At 37.9% G+C, this 22,713-nt stretch overlaps 2 protein-coding genes and 2 non-coding genes across 4 annotated transcripts; all 4 read left to right on the plus strand.

The window, feature by feature from the left end:
• The first annotated feature begins 4,912 nt into the window (after positions 1-4,912).
• On the plus strand, positions 4,913-6,496 carry pclaf (PCNA clamp associated factor). The gene is made up of 4 exons (XM_055193238.2): positions 4,913-5,115; positions 5,811-5,897; positions 6,013-6,193; positions 6,326-6,496. Exons 1-4 carry the CDS (start codon positions 5,070-5,072, stop codon positions 6,366-6,368), a joined length of 357 nt encoding a protein of 118 aa, XP_055049213.1. The 5' UTR covers positions 4,913-5,069; the 3' UTR covers positions 6,369-6,496.
• A 1,230-nt stretch (positions 6,497-7,726) lies between these two features.
• Positions 7,727-12,913, plus strand: LOC129434297 (small ribosomal subunit protein eS17). The gene is made up of 5 exons (XM_055193237.2): positions 7,727-7,870; positions 8,417-8,568; positions 8,765-8,870; positions 12,379-12,444; positions 12,791-12,913. The coding sequence occupies exons 1-5, from the start codon at positions 7,742-7,744 to the stop codon at positions 12,866-12,868; spliced, it is 531 nt and encodes a 176-aa protein (XP_055049212.2). The 5' UTR covers positions 7,727-7,741; the 3' UTR covers positions 12,869-12,913.
• On the plus strand, positions 11,885-12,012 carry LOC129434670 (small nucleolar RNA SNORA71). The gene has a single exon (XR_008640941.1). It is a non-coding gene; the product is annotated as a small nucleolar RNA SNORA71 (small nucleolar RNA).
• On the plus strand, positions 12,478-12,605 carry LOC129434669 (small nucleolar RNA SNORA71). The gene has a single exon (XR_008640940.1). It is a non-coding gene; the product is annotated as a small nucleolar RNA SNORA71 (small nucleolar RNA).
• Positions 12,914-22,713: the final 9,800 nt, after the last annotated feature.

The raw sequence follows: 22,713 nt of genomic DNA on the forward strand, positions 1-22,713 counted from the left end.
GCACTTTAAGTATATTGTAAAAACACTAGAAGCAATTATGAAAGTAGATATAAAGTTGTAATAAAGTACCAATTAAATTGTTCCAAAAAATCACTCTTAATGGCAACTTATTACATTTTATTTCAACTTAATATATGATATATTTGAAATTAATTGCATTTAATGTGCATTCAGTGCGCTGAAACCATTGCATTCAATTCACACTTAAGAGTATTGTTAACAGACATTAAATTGCCTTTTAAATCACATTAATTTCATGTCATTATATTGTGTAGTGCACTTTAAGTATATTTTAAAAACACTAGAAGCAATTATGAAAGTGGACATAAAGTTGTAATAAAGTACCAATTAAGTTGTTCCAAAAAATCACTCTTAATGGCAAATTATTACATTTTATTTCAACTTAATAAATGATATATGTGAAATTAATTATACTTAATGTGCATTCAGTGCGCCGAAAAGATGGCATTTAATTCACACTTAAGTGTATATACTTAAAGTGTATTATTTATGTAATAAGTACACTTTATAAAAGTACACTTAAGCACACTTTTTTTTCACAAGGGGTCATATAGATGAACTGTAGTTTTGTCTAAATGGTTCTTTAAAGAACTTTGTTTCATAAAAGGTTCTTCAGATTATAAAATGATAAGAAAGAAACACACATCGTCGTTGTTGCTGTCTGACAATAAATCAGCTGATTCTTCATTTTACGTTTAAGAAAACAACAACACATTACAGCATTAATGATACAATCATAAAAAAAAACAATGTCAGGGATATACAGAGGACAATAATGCAAAAATACAAATTAAAAAACAAGGAATATATATAGTTTTAATTGCTTTAGGATAAATAGAGCTTTAAATAATTTCCAGATATTTGTCTAGATCATCTTTAAATAAAGAAAATCCAGATACATTTTTTCTTATGTATGTGAAATTTAGCTAGCAGAAAATTATTGAATTATATCAAATTTACCCGTATTCTCTTTCAAGCAGTCAAACAATCCTAAGCACTAAATAAACAAAATCTCTCAGGGTACATCAGCAAAATAAATCAATAACATCTTAGTCGGACAAAAACAGCAGTTCACTTCAATGTTTGGATTTTTATTGGAATTCCATTCTAAAGGATGTACATTTTGTATTTCAAATAAAGTAAAATGAATTAATTTGAAATATATCAAACAATGTTGTTCTCTAAGTGTATGGACATTAGGAAAGAATGCTCTTTTTGTAATAGTAGTGAGGAGTCTTTATGTTATGCTTTTCTCCAGCAGGTGGCGCTTCGAAAAGCTTTGTTTCTCCCATCACTTTCTCATTTTGCTCTTGCGACCATTGTGTGTTCTTTTCCTTCTTCTTCTTGGATGTTTATGTCAGTTGTAATTTAACTTCTAGGTGTTTTACAATCATTGTATTTTTTTACTCAATTTTCAGTTTTTCAATTTCAATTTAAAGAACTTTACTGGCATGATAGATTGTGTCACTTACAATATTGTCTTTCTTTCTTTATTTTTATTTCGAACAACAAAAATATATATATATAAAATAAAAATAACAAAAATAAAATAAAATTTGAAAATACAATAATTGAACATACAGTAATTGCATTACCACATAAAAAAAAAACAAAATATTCTTTTACTTCATGTGTTCGAAAAGGAGCGGGATGAAGCAAAAGCTTATTTTTTTCCCACCCCTTAAAGATCCATTCAAAAATCTATTATATTTCAAATATTTTCTATAGTCTATATCTTCCTATTACAATTACCACTAATTCCCCCTATTTTTAAAATATGAACCTAATTTACCTTTTATTCCAAACAACCCTAACACCCTTTAAACTTAATAACCAATCTTTTGACCCGCCCTCACAATCACTACTGTTCATCCTCATAACCTTCTAGTAGCTTGTTTTTATACATCTTTTTAAACTGTTTAAAGTTTCTACAATATTTAAACCCCTGCTCCAAATTATTCCACAACCTTACCCCACATATAGTCATGCACATACTTTTTAGAGTAGTTCTTATGCTGATCTTTTTAAAGTTTAATTCATCTCTCAAATTATACGCCAAAGCATTATACATAAAACAAGAACATACAATAACACAATAGTAACAAATATTTAGGTGCAATTAAGCTAAGGTGCTGGGTGATGGATGAAGTAGGCTACAAGTGCAAATAAATAAAATAGAATCAGAGGATATTTACAATATAAAGTAGACTTTGAAATATAAACATTTAAAGTATACAAATGTACATGTACGGAGGCACATGAGAGGTAGAATAAAAGTACTGTACAAGATTATTTCTGATGGTGTGTAACTGATAAATGAATTTAGCAGCAGCTGATGGGTGTCTGTCTTCCCCCAGTAACATCTTCACATCTTCATTTGATCTGAATCTAAAGAGAAACTCTGCTATGAGCTTTGAGGTTTTGTCAAAGTGTTTTTCTCTAAGCTCTTTATATTTACCACAGTAAAGGAGAAAGTTGGTCTCTGTCTCGATCTCATCACTGTCGCAATGGACACAGATTCGCTCTTCTTTTAGGAGTCATGTTTGTCTGTGTCGGCCTTTCTCTATTGCCAGACTGTGATCACTGAGTCTGTATTTAGTGAGGATTCGTCTCTGCTTTACATCTCTAACAGTGAGAGATATTCTGACAGATTGTATTTTCTGTTTAGTGCCCGATAACTTTCTAGTTTACTTTGGTTTTTACTTTCATTATCCCAATGATCCAAATATAAAGTTTGACTTTTTTTAATGATTTGGTTTATTGTGGTTTGTTTGCGTTCATAGTGCTGGTCTGGAGTCTTAGAGCCAGTTGACAGATGGGACTGGTTTTAGGTCTCTTCTCTTGTGTTTTAAGGGCTTCATACTGAAGTGTGTTCGGGCGACTGGAGTTTAAGTGTGAGCAGAATTTAAGGGAGCATTTTTGGATGTGTATTATTAGGGGATATCTGCCTAATTCGTCCCTGCATGCATTAGTAGGTGTTTTTCTCTGAACTCTTAAAATATTTCTACAGAATTCAGCATGCAGGGATTCCATTGGATGTTTGTCCCATTTGGAGTAATCCGTTAGGCATTGTGGACCCAAAACCTCACAACCATACAGAGCTATGGGCATTATTACACTATCAAATATTTTACACCAAACTGTAGCAGGAATGTCTGTTTGTTTAAATTTGCCTTTGATGGCATAGAATGCTCGTCTAGCTTTCTCTTTAAGTGCATATACCGCGAGACCAAAACCGCTTGATGCGCTAATTTTTAACCCGAGATAGTAGTAATGTAAGGTGTGTTCTAGTGCAGTGTTTCCTAGAGCAAATGTGTATCTGTTATCCTGTAATCTTGCTTTTTCTGGAAAATCATAATTTTAGTTTTTTTTTTTTTTCAGATTGACCGTCAGGGCCCAGTTTTGACAGTATTTTTCCAGCAGGTCCAGGTGTTGCTGTAAACCTTGTGCAGTGTCTGACAATAGCACCAGATCATCTGCATACAGAAAAGCTTTAATCTCTGAGTTGTTTAGGATGAGTCCGGGTGTGCTGGATTGTTCCAGTAACACTGCTAACTTAACTCATTTATATATAAGTTAAATAGAGTTGGACTCAAGATACTCCAGGGCTGCGTCCGAAACCGCATACTGTATAGTAGGTACTGAATTAGATGAAGTACCTACTTACTTAGCGTTAAAACAGTAGGTACTGTATAGTATGAATCCTGGTAGTATGAATGAGATTCGGACGTACTACATCCGCCATGTTGCTACATCACGTGATATACGTCGTCATCACGTCATGTCATTTCAGCGCGAAAACAACCGCATGCCTCGTCTTCTTCGTTGGATAACTCCTCTCCCGGGGCATCATGGGATAGTGAAGCGTCCATCGTATGCACACTGCAAAGTCTAGCCGGAAGTAGTAGGTCATCCGGGTACTTTTCGCATACTGTTTTTCGAATACTATTGCTGAGTCCCAATTCGCATACTATCCGTCCTAAATAGTATTCGAAACTAGAATTAGTACGTCCCAAATCGTAGTATGTTGAAATGAGTATCCCAAAGATACCCGGATGGTCTACTATTTCCGGTTGGAATTCGAAGTGCAGATCGATCCACACTCTAATGGCTAATATTGCCCACAACCCATTGCGTGCGGGAGGGAGGAGCTTAACTACACTGACCCTCTTGCGTATTTGTAGTAATACTGTGGCTGTACAAATGTTAAATTTATTACTCCAACGAAACAAACATGGTTACTACACTTTTACTATAGTAAAAACATGGTTCATTTTCATCTGAGTGTTTTTGAGTCATATACATAAGTATAAAATTAACTATAAAATACGTAAAAAATAGTTATAGTATAAACTTTAAATATTTTGACTTTAAAATAAGTAGTTTTCGTTACACACATTGCACATGAACGTCAGAACCAGCCGCCTCACAAACGACCTGCGTTTGGTATGACACTCTGCTTCACTCCTCAACTTGGTAGAACACATTGTAAAATGTATTGTAAACAAAACCGATGAGAAAAAAAGATGGAAATAGTAAATAAAATAATATTTGACATAAGTTATATTGGTAACAGTCGTGGTGTGCGTAGCTAGGCAACCACGTTTTCGTTCACGTTGCATGACGTCATCGAAGTACGTCCCAGAACGTGCATACTCTTTTGCTACACACTCAAAAGTATGTACATTTTCCTCACAAAAACAGTACATACTTTTAGGTCGTAGTATAAGTAGGCGAATTGGGACTCAGCATCTGTATTCGGACATACTACTCGCCTCGCCTACTGCTTTTCGCGTACTATATAGTAAGTAGTAGGCTGTTTCGGACGCAGCACAGCTGTCCTTTAAAAGGCGGAAAGAGGGAGGGGTGTCTTACAGTCACGAGCCCCACAATCTCGTCCACTCATTGGCTTGTTGACGGCAACGTCACGCGACTATTCTTCTCTTTTAAAAAGCAGGCGGGAAGCAAAGCGGAGCGTTATTTCTTCATTTCAGCGTGCGATCAGACGCGTGTGGTTATAAACGCACAGTCCAGCGGCAGCAGCAGCAATGGTGAGAACTAAAGCTGACGGTGTTCCCGGCACTTACAGAAAAGGTAAGAAAGTAGGAACTAAACAGTTTATTTGAAACGGATCGTCGTGGGTAACGACTTGCATTACAGCTCAATGAAAGCAGCGTATCTTACTTACACACTGTCTTTAAATCTTCATAAAGACTTCAAGATCACGATGATCATTTTGTTTTAACTTTTTGCCTACTTGTGTTTTATTCACGATGTATTTTGTTTGTTTAATGTTAGTTGAATTGTCGAATCTTCACATCTCTAGCGTTAAGATAAGTAACACTCTCCCGCCATTTATGATGCGCTTTAAAAGTAATTTTTCTTTTAAAGAAACGCTTCGTTAATGTCACACATTGCACCCGAGTGAAAGCTTGTTATGAAATGTACGTTATGAATAATAATAATAACACGTAACGTTAAACGGCCTTCGTTTTAACAGTCTTGCACACAGCGCCATTTTTGTTTTCTCAAGATATGCGTAATGTTTCATGGATAAATTGCTGAATGAGTGGTTTTATATTCTCAATGATCTCTTCTGTTGGGAATGCATGAAATTTAAGAGAATTTGCTTATTCCTTTGATGAAGACCTGAATTGGCGCCACTTCGCATTGATCACGTCACGGCACAATGACGCGCCTCTGACGTCAAACAACTTAAACTGTCTTTGTCTTTAACCATAACACTAAATTTATTTGATCTTTGTCAATTTTTTATGTTTTTGTTGAAGCTGTTGCCGCTTCGGCGCCCCGGAAATCACTCGGCGCGTCCGGATCCACGAACTCTCAGAGCAGCAGCGCGCAGACGGGCACGCCTGGCAAGGGAGCGCGCACGCATACAAACTTGTGCTTAGTCGATGTTGAGGCTTCAGTGTGTTGTTGTTACTTTAAAATGATTATGTCATAAAGGGAGATGTTTATTTGTTTGGTCAGGCAAGGGTAAATACGCAGGAGGAAACCCTGTGTGCCCGCGCCCCACCCCTTCCTGGCAGAAGGGTATTGGAGATTTCTTCGGAGGTCCCGGCAGAATACCAGAGAAGGAGAATCTTCATCCAAAGTCTGATGATGATGATGAGGAAGCTGGTGGCAGCGGGGTCACTAAAGCACCTAGGAAGTGAGTACTGAACCTTACTGACCTCACCAGGAGTTGTGAAGGATTTGTAGTCCTTTATCCTGGGTTATTATTTTAAGGTTTTGTTTTGCTCTGGTGGTCTAATGTACATGTAATATTTGTTTTGTGTTTCAGATCCAGGCCGATTATTGATGATGAGGAGGAGGAAGATGAATAATTTCATAATGAATTTCACTTTGTTGATTGACATGATTTTACTGTAAATCTTTTGTAAATACTTTATTTGGATGTGTCCTTTCATTTTGTACAGACATTTAATAAAATGTTTTTTTTTCTGAGAATCTGCTTTCATTGTCCTGGTGGATGATTTGTCAATGAGTTTGTTCACGGTTATAGATGATGTACCCTCTTTTATTAATTTACAACATCACAAGTTTATCAACTTAATATTTTGTTCACCCAAATAGTTGAAGTCCTGTTGTGTACTCGTGTTGTTCTAATCTCATATTAGCGTTTTTCTATTACAAAATATCTTTCTGTCAGCCAGTCTATTGTGTTCAAATTTAAACATCACATAACATCAACAGCCATGTTTAAGATAATCCTTGGATGTCTCGAGATTCAAGTTATTTGTCCTTTTGACACTATAAAACGGATTATTTCTCAGACACATTAGATGGGTTTTGTAAAGATAATAAAGCTTTTGTCTGATTGCTGGAATAACAAACTTGAATCCTTAATTCTGTTTTCTAAAAATGTCCGTGTGTGAATTATTTACTGCTGCTGCAACCAGAAACACTCATGTTTCTGTTATAGCTAAAATATTAGAAATGTGTTATACACTTGTGCTTAAGATAATGTTTTGGCCATCTTGTTTTTAAACTCTTTTTGAACTCTTGACTGCTGCTCATGTGGGCAACATAAGTTTGAGTTTTACTCGTGTCTGTCTTTGTGTAGTTCACAACTGGCAAAGCATAAACCACCTCTCGCAGATCAGTGTGTGTGTATATATATTTATATATGGTGTAGTTTTGAAGAAAATAGAGACACTGAGGTTTGACAAAAGCATTTAAACATTTGTTGATGATCTAAAACAACTTAACAGCATGTTTGCTTTTAGAGTTTCAGAATTTTGATTAGTGTTCTTTGATGAGTTTGTGATTTATTTGTAGGCAGATTTTGTGTTTTTCTGTAGTTTTAAGGTTATATTTTGACTTGCTGAAATCTGCACTGAGAGAAGCTGCACTTTTCAGTCGTTACTGATGACATAAATTATTTCTATGCCAAAATAACTAGAAACCATTACTGGAATTATAATAGATTTAATACAATTAGGTTAAGGTTAGAACCCAACACATTACTAGTAGAGACCATCATAATAAAATTCCCATTATAACCATTAAATCCATTAGAATCTATGTGATGGTTTATTTTTTGAGCAGGGTTAATTTTACAAGCTAAAGTTTATAGCCAAATATTCATCATCGAAATGTCATAAAGCTGATGGTCCCGTTAAAGATAATTTATTCACTCATTAGGAGTTTAGAGAATTTAAATTGCCTATAAAACATAAGGGTGGATAAAGTAAGTATGTGCAGTGTCATTCCGCCACCGTTAGGTGTCAGTGAGCGTGCGCAGTGGCGCCGTGACGTCTCTCTGACACTTCTTCTTCCGGTCTCGCGCTTCCGCCGCTCTCTTCTACTCTCCGGATCCATCATGGTGGGTGTCTGACTATTTCACTCTCATTCAAATCTAATGTAATCCGGCTTATAAACTCAACGATTCATGCAGACGAGCACACGTATGTAATAAACACTTTGCGTCGAGTGTGTGCTTGTGTGTATGACGCGACAGATGAGTGTGTACGAGAGATTAAAGCGCCTGAAACGCGTCCTATCACAACAACACCGATATTGACGCGCGCGTTATGTATTTCTTTAACTTCTAATCAAATAACTTGAGTTACAGCGCAGTTCAGGAGTAACTACACTAGAAACAGCAGCCTTGTGTTAAAGCAGCTCACTGAAGTACACAACACAGTGCGCGTGATTCTCTGATGGGGCTTTACAGTGATTTTACCATAGAGTCAGACTCTTGAGATCCCACAATGCACTAGCACAGACACACTGCGTCCCTTACTAACATCTTATTGTTTAAGACTCTTGTGTAGATGTCATGAGGATGATGATGGTGTTATAGTCTCCTGCTCATAACCCTTCAGTCAGTGTTTCTGATCTCTTGTTCACTGCTGTTATTCATCTTTAGGGACGAGTTCGGACCAAGACGGTAAAGAAAGCCGCACGGGTGATCATTGAGAAGTACTACACCCGCCTGGGCAATGACTTCCACACCAACAAGCGTGTGTGCGAGGAGATTGCCATCATTCCCAGCAAGAAGCTTCGCAACAAGATCGCCGGGTGAGTTTCAAACAGGGACGTAATGGGATGCAGGACACATAGAATCCGTATCTCTTATTCCTCCAGGTAGATCTAGAAATGAAGTCTGACTTTATTACACGTCGAGTGGCAGACACTTATCTCCCGACATGCAGCGTTTTTGTTTAATGTCTCCCTAACCCCTTAGTAAAAAAAGCTGATGTTGATGTGTGTGCAGGTATGTGACCCATCTGATGAAACGCATCCAGAGAGGTCCGGTCAGGGGCATCTCCATCAAACTGCAGGAGGAGGAGAGAGAACGCAGAGATAACTACGTCCCTGAGGTAACTTTCACACGTCTCTCTCTATTCAGTACAGATGTTTAGTTTTTTGTTTGAGGTTTTTGTGAAGGTGATAATTGTTGCTGCTTTGAGAGTTTGTGTTGGACCACTGGAAGGTTTTTGTCTGTCATAAAACTTCTGCTTCAGTGTTTTTTTGATTGGAGAAAGATTAAGTTGACGTTATTGTTTATTCTGGCTGTCACAGAGATTTGTCTTTGACACTGGTGTCGTACATACAAATAAATACATCTACTTTACTTTACATATCAATACAACACATCAACCACAGATGCATCCACATAACAAGAATCAATCATCAGCTGCTCAAACATAGACATAAATTCAATCAAAGCTGTAAAACAGGTAGTTAGAATAAATGTTTCATAGTCTGGATGGGCAGCAGAGATTCTGATATCAGGGACCGTGAAAGACACAAAAACTAAATGTCCTTTAAATCATAGTCAAAGGTTTATTGACAAGGTAAACACTCACGATCAACAAGTCTGATTAATGATATATTATAATGATTCATGGACACACACATATAGCTGGACAGGGAAGTTAAAACTGAAAACGAGGAGGTCTGCTTGGGTCATCATGATCAGTTTACTTTAAAGTTTGGCACGTCCAGAGGAAATGGCACAACTTAATATTTGCAAGCTAAGACAAATGAAAGTTACCATTGCTTTATAATTCATATGAGGATGACATAGAGGAATAGTTTAAGGTTATATGTGTGTGTGGGGGAACAAACTCTAAATTCTAACACGGGTGTGAAATGTGAAGAGGTCCAGTTAAAGAAATTTTCTGAAAGCAAAGGTCCAGAAGGTCATAATGTCTAACTATTTAGTGTGATGTGTATTTAAGTAACCTAGTAGTTGTATCAACATCTGCGTGTTATCAACACCTGACTGTCAAATCAAATTAATTCAGTGCAATTCAAAAACGTATTGTCACGTAACATAAAACTGAACATATATGACTGTAGATATGAATAATGTTCTCTTGTTAACTAAATAAAAGTAGGGCTGCAGGGCTCAAAATTAACTTTTTTATTTGGTAGCACTGGTGCTCCCAACTTTAAAGAGTTAGGAGCACCAGCAAAAATTTAGGCGCATCCATCAAAAAATTTAAAAGCACCACAACTACAATGTAAATGTTAATAGATTTATTTTATTAAAAATAAAACACCACCACCGGGCTTTACACGTCCTATGGCCAGCATTTAAAAGTTGGTCTTCTATTTTATTTATTTATTTATTTTTGCTGCATAAATTCCTAAATTAATACCCAAATGCTGTTGAAATAGTATTGCAGCAATTATAATTTAACAATTACAGGTAACATGATTAAGATTACATAGAAAATCTAGCAAACACGTAAAACACTGATTAATTGTGACATTACAAAAGTGACCCTAATATAGAAGGCTAATATATATTGGTATTGATAACTGCATTACCAGGATGCTTTTACTACTAAATAGGCAATGTTTTAAAAAATACAACAAAAACATACCATCAGCATTGTCGTATTCCACAGCAACATGGACCACAAGGATGTTTGTCGAAAGTCCATTCACCAGCGCATGCGCACATACACCATCAAACACACTTTGACAGACAGCTCGGTGTCTCCATCAATAATAAACACATTTGTCATTACACGTCTTGTATTTTTGGCACTTTCGCATGTTTAAGCAAGGTACGTCTGGCGTTTAAAATGTTTTGATTCCGCAATTAACGCCGTTTTACAGGATTTACAGTAAACACAGTAAGTTACATTTTCATCGCGGAGACACTTGAAATCTTTAAGCCACTCTCTCTGAAAGGTTTAACGTCAACTCGTATTTTCCGGTGGTGGAGTTACATTTGAATCCGGATCGTCGTCAAAAAATACAGTAATAACCTTGGCTGTAATCGGCTCGCTCTCGTCATGCTCGCGACGCGTTCGTCTTTTCACATTTCCGCGCTTCACGGCAACAAGGAATGACTGACGCTCATATTAGCCAATCTGCGGTCTTCATTAAACGCAAGAACTTAATGGTGAAATTTGATTGGTTATGTATCGTTGGAGAGAACACTGATCCTGGGACAGCGCCAGCACGCAGGATCACAATCAACTCGCGTCACAACAAAATGGGCAGTCGCACAAATGCTCCCAAATATATTTAAAGGTCGCACAGATTAAATTTCGGTCGCATATGCGACCAAAATGGTCGCAATTTCGAGCCCTGGGCTGCATTTCAAAATAAGAGAAAATAAATAAAATGTAAAAATTGTTCAAATAATGTACTTAACTTAAAAAACAATAAAAAGAGGAAAAGCTTGAATGTTTTACGCATCTTTCTTAACTTTCTCTGATGCAGTCGTCTGTTTTTCTCCCTTTGTTTTCTATATATCACTATCTTTCTTTTTCTTTCTGTCGTCTTTTCATGTGTAACTTGCATCTCTCTCTCTCTCATCTGTCTGCACCATAAAGTCGTAATGTTTACCGCCTGGAATGCACCGACTTGATTGGCTGATTGGTAATATGTAGGATGGCTTAACTCGCATGCAACTAGTCTGTGTCTGTTCATCATCCGATAAACCACTACCGTAAAACTACAAAAGCTGTGTTAGGAATTAGTTGTACCTGTCAGGTTTTAAATCATAACCTTCTGTTTTGGTTGTAGGTTAGGGTCCGTATAGGACCGCTTTTGGGTTCACCTGTTAGTGACCTATGCTGTTAAAGCCTTAAGAGTTTCAGATAAATATGCTATACCACTAACCCATCTACTGGATTACTTTACAAGATGATGTTTGGTGTGATTAAGGATGATCACTGCTATTGGTGCAAAATATTATATGAATATTTCTTCTCACATAATGATTTTTAAACCGAGTTTTATTTATTAAAATGCACTCAATGATTTAACTATAAACCAGAGTTAGTGTGTGTGTGGTTATATTGTTATCTGTCCTTAATGTTTGCTGTCTCTGTTCGCTGTTGATATTTGTGTGTTTATTTGTTGATGGCCCTGTATCGAAAGTGACTTTGGTGCGACTCATCTCCAGGTCATTGATAGTACAGGAAGAGAAAACTGAAAGTCTTTCCCGTGTTTGCAGGATTCTCTCTTCCTGACAAACCCTGAATCTTTCACACAACATTATTTTGATAAAGATAATAACACGCTTGAAATTCGTAGTACTGGCGTGTGTAAAGATGTTGTTTATTTAAAATAAATTTGCTCAGTTCAGTCTTCAGTGTTAGGATGAACTTAATTAAAATCATCTCTCTTCTGTTAAATCTCACTGCTGTTGATAATCCATATGTTTTTTCTTCTCGAAACACCTTCAGTAGTTTGTCACTAATCTTGGCAATACTCACAAAATCTCTGTGTTATTTTACATTAAAGTATATTGTGTGCACTGATGTTGTGCTTCTGAGATGATGATGAAAATCTCCTCACACAAAGAGCTTAGATGTGTTCGTACATCACAGTTAACCTTCACGTTGATGTTATTTGCAGGTTTCGGCTCTGGACCAGGAGATCATCGAGGTGGACACGGACACCAAGGAGATGCTAAAGCTTTTGGTGAGAATAAAATGAAATAACGTTTCTTTACATCCCTGTATCGAAAGTGACTTTGGTGCGACTCATCTCCAGGTCATTGATAGTACAGGAAGAGAAAGTTGAAAGTCTTTCCCGTGTTTGCTGGATTCTCTCTTCCTGACAAACCCTGAATCTTTCACACATCTTTCACAAAACACACATTATTAGCAATAAGGTCATGAAGAGAAATTATTTTGGTGAGGTTTTTCTTTGCTGCTGTTTCACACATCAACATTCAGGAATGGATGATTCCAAGTGAGATTCTTTTTTTTTTTTTGCATTTCATTGTTAAACATGTTTAAATTCGTATGAATTTTGTCTCCTTCAGGATTTTGGCAACCTGTCCAACCTTCAGGTGACTCAACCTCCTGTCGGCATGAACTTCAAGACCCCACGTGGCGTCTAACCATTTGTAATATATCTCTTAATAAAACTGGGGGAAAAATGAAAAGTTGTCAAGTCTTTATTTCTTAGCAAACTGATTGTGAATGGCTTTGAATTCTAGAATGAGAGCACCTGATTGGTCATCTAATTTGACATATATTATTATGGAGAACAGACAGATGTGATGCATGTTTCAGCAGTCTTTACTGTTCGCGTGTTTTGTGAGCATTTATTCCTTTAAACGCCGTTAATGTGCTGTAGTTTACTTATTTACATTCATTTCTTCTTTGATCACACTTCTGCAGTGTGATCATCCAAAACCTTTTTTTAACAAAACTTGCTGTTATTATAGCAGTTAAAATGTATAAAGTTATAATATAACCTTATAATTGGAAATCTTCCAGAAAATTTGTGCTTGCAAGTTATGAGTCTCTCATCACCACAGAATCGAACAAAACCCTACCTAGAGGAAAATGTTAACATCTTGATCAGCTGTTAAAACATTTTATAGCACGGGTCTGTTGAATGTTTTATTCTGATTGAGAAATGTTTCCCAGGTGTTGATTATTTTTCTGTAAATGCACACCTAACCTGTAAAATGTCTTAACCACCAGAGAAGTGTATAGGCATGTTCGACAGCTGGATGACATCAAAGTACCGCGAGAATGATTCAAAAAATCATACGATGTCAAATTTCTTTTGGCTCTTGCGATACTTTGACGTCATCCGGATGTCGATTCTTGCGACGCCGCATAAAGTCGAACAAGCCTTATTTGTTAACTGTGGTATAAGAGGAATGGTTGACAACGTACCTTTGAATTATTTGAAAATAGTGCACACCTGTGTTGTAATGGGACTCTGTGCATTAGTCCTATCACCTTGGATGTGCATTATTTTCTAATAATTCAAAGGGTCGTCCTCAATTATTCTTTGTTTATGGCACTTCTCGTGCTGTTGTTTCTTCAAACCTATGAGACATGTTGAATAAAAGCATCTGCTTAATGCTTCAATGTAAGTGTACTTCCACCACCTAAAACCTGATGAATCTGTGATGTTGAAATTAAATGATGATTCATTCAAGCTCTCACGCCCTGCTGATGGATAGAAATTAAGCCAAGAGGTTTTTCTTTACTCCTGAATTACAGGACTTGCTCAAATTTAATTTGTTTGCTGTGACACTGCAGTACAATGCTGAGATGGATTTCTCAAGCTCCTGTCACTTGTAATAATATCTTTGGACCTGTAGCTGTGTTTTCCCCCTGAATTAAACCAGAGGGAGTTTATTTCTGTACACATTGACAGTGTTTAGGGTTAGGGGATTAAACAACACATCATCACTTCAGGTTACACAGATAAGATCATTTAACTTCTTTTAGTCCTGTTTAAGATGTTTTGCATTCACTCTTCTCCCTGTGGTGTTATTGTGATAACAGAGGTTTTTTTTTGGTGAGTTCAGTTTAGTGAGCTTACTAGTCTCTAGTCAAGGCTTTTATTCATTTTATTTTTTTGTGAAAGAGATTCTTAAGGGACTTTACAACCCCGAGCAGGCAGCTCATCGCTTGGTAAGAGGAAAAGAGATCTGCAGAGAGATCATGTGCTTGATGACATGCAAAAAATGATGAGTGTAATGTTTTAAGAAATCTTTTGAAGAGTTTCTAACAGTATTTAAAATGTTTTTTCTTTGACTTCTTTTTAAGGCAGAAGTCAGCACACATATCTGCAGGACTTTTAAAATCCTTTTCAGCTTTAAGGGAGGAAAGGCTCTGGTGCTGTGGACTGTGGTATAAAGTCTAAGTTGTAGTGTATATCCCACCTCATCCTCACCACACACATCACCCTTGAGCACTTCGATCGCTTCTTCATGATGGTGGATAACAAAGCCATCTTTGACAGCCAAACCTACACAGTCCCTTCTACACAAACCTGAACATGCTGATTGTGTCCTCCACAGTTTGACAGAGCTCTCGAAGTGGACCTGACTGAGTTTCAGACCAGCCTGGCCACACATATCCTCATATCCATTTCCTACTGATCACCTCTTCTATCATATACTTGTTAATAATGAGTACCATGAGCAGCTCTCCACACCAGAGATCACCAATGCTTTCAGCCAGCAAACCAGATGGTGAAGTGTGACCTGCGTCAGGGGAAATACATGGCCTGTTGTACTGTGTTGTGGATTGTCACATATCCATCTTTGACAATCACATCAATTTCATGTATGCTAAAAGGGCTTTTGTGCACTGGTATGATATGTGGGTGAAAGGATTAATGAAGAAGAGTTCTCGGAGGGGCGAGAGGACATCGCTGTGATGGAATAAGATTATGACGAGGTGGGCTCTGATTCTGCTGAAGATTGTGATGAGGATGAGGAAGAGTAACCTAACCCCAACCATTTCAGGATAATTTTAATTAATTTGTAGTCAAATTGTTATCTTTTAAACGAAAGCAAACAATTATTTGAGCAGTGATTTGTTAATCGAAATATCATACTGCCTATGCTCAAAGATCTTTTATAAAATCTGTTTACATTTTGTCCAAAATAATCATTGGTGACTTTACCCAGCTACTGTGTTTGTACTTGCAAATACTTTTTTATACCTAATGTGACATCTGATGAGTGAACGCACCACGAATTCACTTTACTTTGCTTGCTACCTACAGTAATTAATATTCATAATCCATGTCAACAGTCTACTGCTCCGTTCTTCATTAATATTCATGAGCTCACCTTCGCCATAGTGAGCTGAGATCGTGGGAGGGAGCGCGCGCCAGGACAGAAGATCAAGGATGAACAACATGATGGACTCTAGGAAGGGTGAGAAATATCGATCCCTATCTAGTGCACACTACATTGTTATGCACATTGACTGTGGCCTATATGTGGAAAGATGTGTTGTTTGATTCTGTCACTCGTGTGTGTTTGGCGGGATTCAGTTCGTGTCTCCTGTTCTGAACTGCAGTTTTGGTCATTCAAGTCTGGACGAGGAGACCAAAAGAGAAGAGCAGCGCTCGGGATTACAGGTGAGGAGGTGTGTGTGTGTGTTTGTGTGTGGAATGGGTCTAGGTTCCTGGGATTTTCCATCTATATTTCCTCATCACCTGACTGTGCCTGTGATGAAGCTCTGTAAGTTTGCTCATTTGGCTAATTTAGTTTGATGTTCATTATTTGAGTTCCCCTGTGGTGAAATTCATCATTCAACACCATTGCTGATATTTTCTCCATAGTTTTCTCATTCCCGCGGTTTAAAATCATCTTGGTTTCCTATCCTATGTCATGTACACGTATAACCAACATGTGTCTATTCTGTGAACACAAATGAAGATATTTTGACCAATGTTTGGAATCAATCAGTTCTGGTCTGGAGCACCGTTGTAGGAAATACAACTGGAAGTCAACGGTGCTCCAAAACGCTTTAATTACAAACATTGTTGAAAAGTCTTAATTTGTGTTCAGCTGAACAAATATCTTTATAAGTTTGAAACAACTGGTGGTAAGACGATGACAGATTCTCTTTAGTATAAACACTGGAAGTCAATGAAATCTCTTCACCATGATAGAAAAACAAATGCATGTGAATCAAACTAAAGGCCAAGTTATGGTCAACCGATGATTTCACAACTCTGCACCTTTAATAGAAAATAAAAGTCACTTTGTTGATCTAGGTTATAAGCAGACTAGTTTTAGAAAAGATACTTAAAGCCTCCCTGTACCCAGAAGTTTTATCCGTTGAAACCTCTCTATGAGCATTAGCATGTAAAAGTTTTACCTGTGACAGTAATTTCTTCATGCTTTAAAACAAAGAAGTTGTGAATATGCTAATTAGTCTGCCCCTACACAATTGTACAGCTTGTACCATTTATATCAAAATGCAAATTAGTCCCTGCCTCCACTTATTCGCACCACCTCGGACCATAGATATAAATGTAAATAGATCCTACATTCAGCAGTTTCAGACACATTAGCTGTTTCTCAATGTCAAGGAAGGATCCTCGGAAGCCAGAATTTTGAGAATGCTACGTCATCGACGTCCGTCGAAGGACTGTTCCAATGTCGAGGATCCTCGAAATTTCAGCCAAGGACTGAGTCTTTCGTTCGGGAAATATCCCATATACAGGATAGGATGCATATGTCTATCCTTCGCGCTCTTCACGCACTGAAATCACCCACAATCCTATGGGCGCAGCACCGAAAGCACACCTTTCAATCACGCAATGATGTGCACTTGCTAGCCTGTTCCATTTAACCTGTTCTCCGAATGATTAAGAGGAGCCTCGCCTAGCCTATGAAGGAAGTGACCTGTAAGGACTAGTTCTGCCAAGGAAGTATCCTTGACATTGAGAAACGGCTATTGGGTTTTACACAATAGCCGTTTCTCAGGGTCAAGGAAGGATCCTCGGAAGCCAGAATTTCGAGGATGCTACGTCATCGACATCCATCGAAGGACTGTTCCAATGTTGAGGATCCTCAGAATTGCAACCAAGGACTGAGTCCTTTGTTCAAGAAATATCCCATACAAATGAAAGGATGCATATGTATATCCTTCGCGCTCTAAAATCACCCACAATCCAACAAAAGCTTGTTCCATTTACGTGTTCTTAGAATGCTAAAGAGGAGCCTCGCTTAGCCTCCGAAGGAAGTGACTTGTAAGGACTAGTCCTGCCTAGGAAGAATCCTTGACATTGAGAAACGGCCAGTGTATACGTGAACTGAGTGTTTGCAGCACTAATCTTGAAGCGCTGATCTTAACAGGTTACAGCACTCACACCTGGAAACCGTTGGAATGAGACGGTCTCTAATTTTATGGAGAAAATACTCAGCAATGGTGTTAAATGATGAATTTGCACATGACTTGTTTTAAAACATATTAAAAACACCACATAGACACACAAACAACAACAAAAACCTAATTTTTTCCACAGTTATAATTTTTTCTAAATTTCCCCTACCTGATACCGATTCTGATACCAGGCTAGAAGAAATTACTTCTGATTTGCAGCGTTAGCTATAGACCCCTTCACCGTTCACGTCACAGGCGGTTGCACTGCGCATGTCGGGGTCAGAAAAGTCATTACAGCAGATTGAGTTGCGTATTATTCGGTATCGTCAAAAATGCCTACTTGTGTCGTGGGCTTTGAAAATCGCACCAGGTCTGCTGTTAAATTTTTCGGGATTCCTGCAGAATCTCAAAAACAAAAAAATACAACATCTGTGGCTGCAAGCAATTAAATGTGCAGACTGGGACAATGCAAATATCAAAGAGGCTTGTGTTTGTAGTGCTCACTTCATTTCAGGTAAGTCATCATTTCTCAGCCCTGTTATATTAAACTAGAAAGCATGGATGGTATGAACAGTTTGACCCCATGCTGCGCACGCACCCGATAGTCATTCAATGTTTACAAACCTTGAAGGGGTCTATAGTGGGCATAACTAGGTCTGGTTTAAGAAAATGGTACATGGGCTCAAGTACTTGTCGATGCCATCATTTTTTGAGGTTTTGGCAGGATTTCCGATACTAGTCTCAGAATCGTACCAACCCTAAAGTTCACAAGCTGTCAGTTTATATATTTTTTATAGATTTGAATGACTAACTATCCACACTGTGTTATCACAACTGTTCAGATCCCATTTATGTGTCCAGTAGCACTTCTTTTATTTCCATAATGGCTGCATTGGTCTTTAAAGGCGGAGTCCATGATGTTTGAAAGCCAATGTTGATATTTGAAATCACCTAAACAAACACGCCCCTACCCCAATAGAATCTGGACCTTCTGTTGATAGACCCGCCCCACACATACGCAACCCGGCATTTGATTTGATTTGATTGGCTATAAGTGTGTTTTGGTAGTCGGCCCGTCTCCTTCTCCAACGCGTTTTTCAAACATCGTGGACTCCGCCTTTAATAGCAATGACATTGCGTGGAGGTGTTTAAAGTTAGATGTGCTTGAGTTCAGCAGCGGCGCTGTGCAGACTGATCGGTGCGTGACATTAAAGTACAGCGAGAGTGAAACGCTTTCTAATCACTCTTACTGTACTTTGATGTCATATGACTCTGTGCTGCATGAATTCAAATACTTGGAGTACGTTCAGACTGCAGACAAGATCAGATTTTTTGCATGTGACCCATATGTCTGTTTTTTTGGATGACAATGTGAACGGCACAAAGCACATGGAATCTGATCTTGTCCATTCTGATTTGAGTCACGATCTGCCTGTTTACATTACAGTCACACAGGCACATATCTGATTTTGATCTGATTTATTTCCACATATGAATGAGGCCTGAAACAGATCTTAAAATATCCAAATGTATGCATTTTTCCTGTTTACACTGCCATAGAGTACATCTGATCTCTGTCACATACAAGCAAAAAATCGGAATTGGGTCACATTTCACTGACCGTGTAAACGAGGCCTTTCATACGTCTTTCTAAATCAAACACAGGTCAGATGTTTTGCAATGTGACATCAATCTAAACATTCATGATCAGAATTCATGCGACTTTTATGTCACTCTAGATCACAACTGAAAAAAATATGCACCAACGACATGATTGCAAAACCACTAAAACATTAAATATGAAACTTCTGTTGCACATCCCCTTATACACGAAACACGCAAAGAATAGGTGTGCTTTCCTGCAGACGTCGTCAGGACCGTGATCAGTTCAAACAGGAGTCTGATATATTAGCCACAGAATGTGAACAGCCAAACAAAAAATTAGATCTGCGCAAATAATCTGAATTGAGCATTAATGCTTGCAGTCTGAACGTCGTCTTATATAAATCTAATGAAGCAGCGTCAGGAAAATACGCAGTTTTATTACTTTCTGATGTCTCCACTCGCACAACGTCTGATGTTTTACAAAAACGCGAGATATGTGAAAGTTAAGCCAATCAGTGTTCAGAACAAAACGGCTTATAGAGTTATCTAAATTTCATTTTTAGTGTAAGTTGTATACTTGTACTGCATTGTGTGTGACAAACAAAATCTTGAATCTCTCTTGAATATCATGCATTTGAGACTGGATTTGACTGAAACTAAACCAAGAGTTTGTGTGTTTCTAACAGCTGTGTACTCGGTCTAGATTCCTAAATGTGTTTAGTGGGTCCCTGATTGATCTTCATATGTGTGGAGTGTAAAGAGTATTTGACTTCATGTGTTTCCAACGCATACTGTATCTGTTTCATAGAAGTATAATGAATTCACTGGGAAAAACATACAAAAATACACAAATACAACATGTAGTTTAGATTTTTGGGTGTTTTTCTTTGATGGAGGGACAGACAGATGTTGATCGAGTGGACCTTCAGGCCAGCAGATGGCGCTGAGCTCATGCGCTCATATGTGCTGCTGATTCATTCATTGATTCACATTGAGTCCCTGGCTGTTTCTCAGTGTCAAGAATACTTCCTTGGCAGGACTGGTCCTTGTAAGTCACTTCCTTCAGAGGCGAGGCAAGGATTTTGGTGAACACTTAAATGGAACAGGCTAGCAAGTGCAGGTCATTGCGTCAGTAACAATGTGTGCTTTCGGCACTGCGCGCATAGGATTGTGTGTGATTTGAGAGTGCAAAGGATACACATATGCATCCTTTCCTGTATATGGGAAATTTTGCAAACGAAGGACTCAGTCCTTGACATTGGAACAGTCCTTTGACGGATGATGATGACGTAGCATCCTCGAAATTCTGGCTTCCAAGGATCCTTCCTTGACCCTGAGAAACACACACTGAATTAAATTGAAATTAGAATGAGCATGTCCGAAATCATGTTTAAGCTCCTAAGACCTGGTGTGTCCACATACGTTGACATCACATTTTTTGTTGTTTGCACCATAATACTTAGTTCTGTGTAACTGGAAGCTGTTGTACACAAACATGGACAATATAACTGCTTCAAAATATTTGGTTGTTATATTTATTGGTTCTTCCTAACCCCAAATAGCTGAAAGAAAACTAAAATGCAAGCCAAACAAAAGCCCGGGTCTTATGAGGAGGTTAAATCAGTATCCATAAAGTTCCTGGATAGTCTACTGTTTTAGGTGAAAATTCGAATCCATGGACACTTAAACTGCTGATATTACCCACAACTTACTGTGAGAGGGCGGAGTTTAGTTACACTACACATAATTAACAAATTAAATAATCACTGAATCAATAAATGAAACTACAAAGATGAGGGATCACACAGCATCATCATGTCATGAACTTCTGTTTTACGATATTGTGTCCCAGTGTGTACGGTGTTGTTCAGCACACAAAACACTACATACTATTAGGGCATAGTACAAGTAGATGAATTGGGCCGCAGATATTGTTTATCTTGTGGATTGTTAACATTAATCAATACATGTCATGGCAGAAGAGACTTTAAGGTGAATATAAAGTTGTTTAGGGGGTCAGATAGAGGTCTCCTCACAGCATCACCACACATTAGTCTGAATCCAAATGTTCAATCAGAATTATAGAGACACCTCAGCTTACACACGCAATGATTTCTTTATTATTATAAATATTTTTTTAAAGTGTATTAAATATGTCTTTTTTACTGCAGACTTACCACACTGACTGTGGTGAAAAACTGAAAAAACTGATGAGTGGTCCCCATTTTCCAAATCTGTCAAATATTTGTCATTTGTCAGCAATCAAACTAAATTAACAGTGAGCCAATGAGCCAAATGTAGTGAACACAGCAGAGTTTACTGTACTACAATCTGATCACTGACAAGAGAGATTGATGCATTTACTGATGTTGACTCAGTGCTGCCTTAAAACACAAAGAACCAGCTGACGTACAAACACACACACACACACACACACACACACACACACACACGCACACACACACACACACACACACACACACACACACACACACACACACACACACACACACACACACACACACATACAAACACACACCGTGTGTGTCCAGCTGTTTGTCCACATATTTTCACACATGCTCAGACAGAATTTCCTTCTTGAGTTTAGAGATGCAAAAGACAATATTTAGTTTAGTTCAGTTGTGTGTTTATATCACTGGAGACAGAAACTGATGAGTAAACACTGCAGTTATTTAAAAAACATCATCTGATCTTTAGAGGGAATCAAAATACCTAAAGAAACTGATCTTTAGCAAAGGCGTGCGTGCGTGTGTGTGCACGCTTGTGTCTGTGTGTGTGTGTGTGTGTGTGTGTGTGTGTTTGTCAGTACTTTTCACACTCTTCGTTAGTTAATCACAGATCTGATGGTTGCCATGGTGACAGGCCGGTTTGTTCTAGCTTGTTGAGTTGTACGTCACAGGAAACACAGTGAATCCTTCGACATGTGTGTGTGTGTGTGTGTGTGTGTGTGTGTGTGTGTGTGTGTGTGTGTGTGTGTGTGTGTGTGTGTGTGTGTCTGTAAAAAATATAAAAATGCAGAAAGTTTTTTGTAAGGGTTAGGTTCGGGCAGTGCTTTTCAATCCTGTTCCTGGTGATCAACTGCTCTTCATATTTGGTCTTTCCCCTTATGATAATTAACTGTTTTATTTGTTGTAAAAGTGTATTAAGCATGATTTTTGTTGTATTAATTACTGTTTGCAAACCCATGGTTTCACTAAGGTTTTTGAATACCATGTTTTTTGTTTCAAATGTAGTAAAAACATGGTTAATTTTCATAAGGGTCTTATCAAACACACCTGACTCTGATCATCATTCACTGAGACCTTCCTGAACTAAACTAAATGTGAAGAGCAGTGGATCACCAGGACCCAAAGGGTTAGGGGATAGATTACAATATACTGTGTGTGTGTGTGTGTGTGTGTGTGTGTGTGTGTGTGTGTGTGTGTGTGTGTGTGTGTGTGTAATTAGGTCATGTAAAGAT

Source organism: Misgurnus anguillicaudatus, chromosome 6 (genome assembly GCF_027580225.2).
Source record: "Misgurnus anguillicaudatus chromosome 6, ASM2758022v2, whole genome shotgun sequence".
NCBI lineage: Eukaryota > Metazoa > Chordata > Actinopteri > Cypriniformes > Cobitidae > Misgurnus > Misgurnus anguillicaudatus.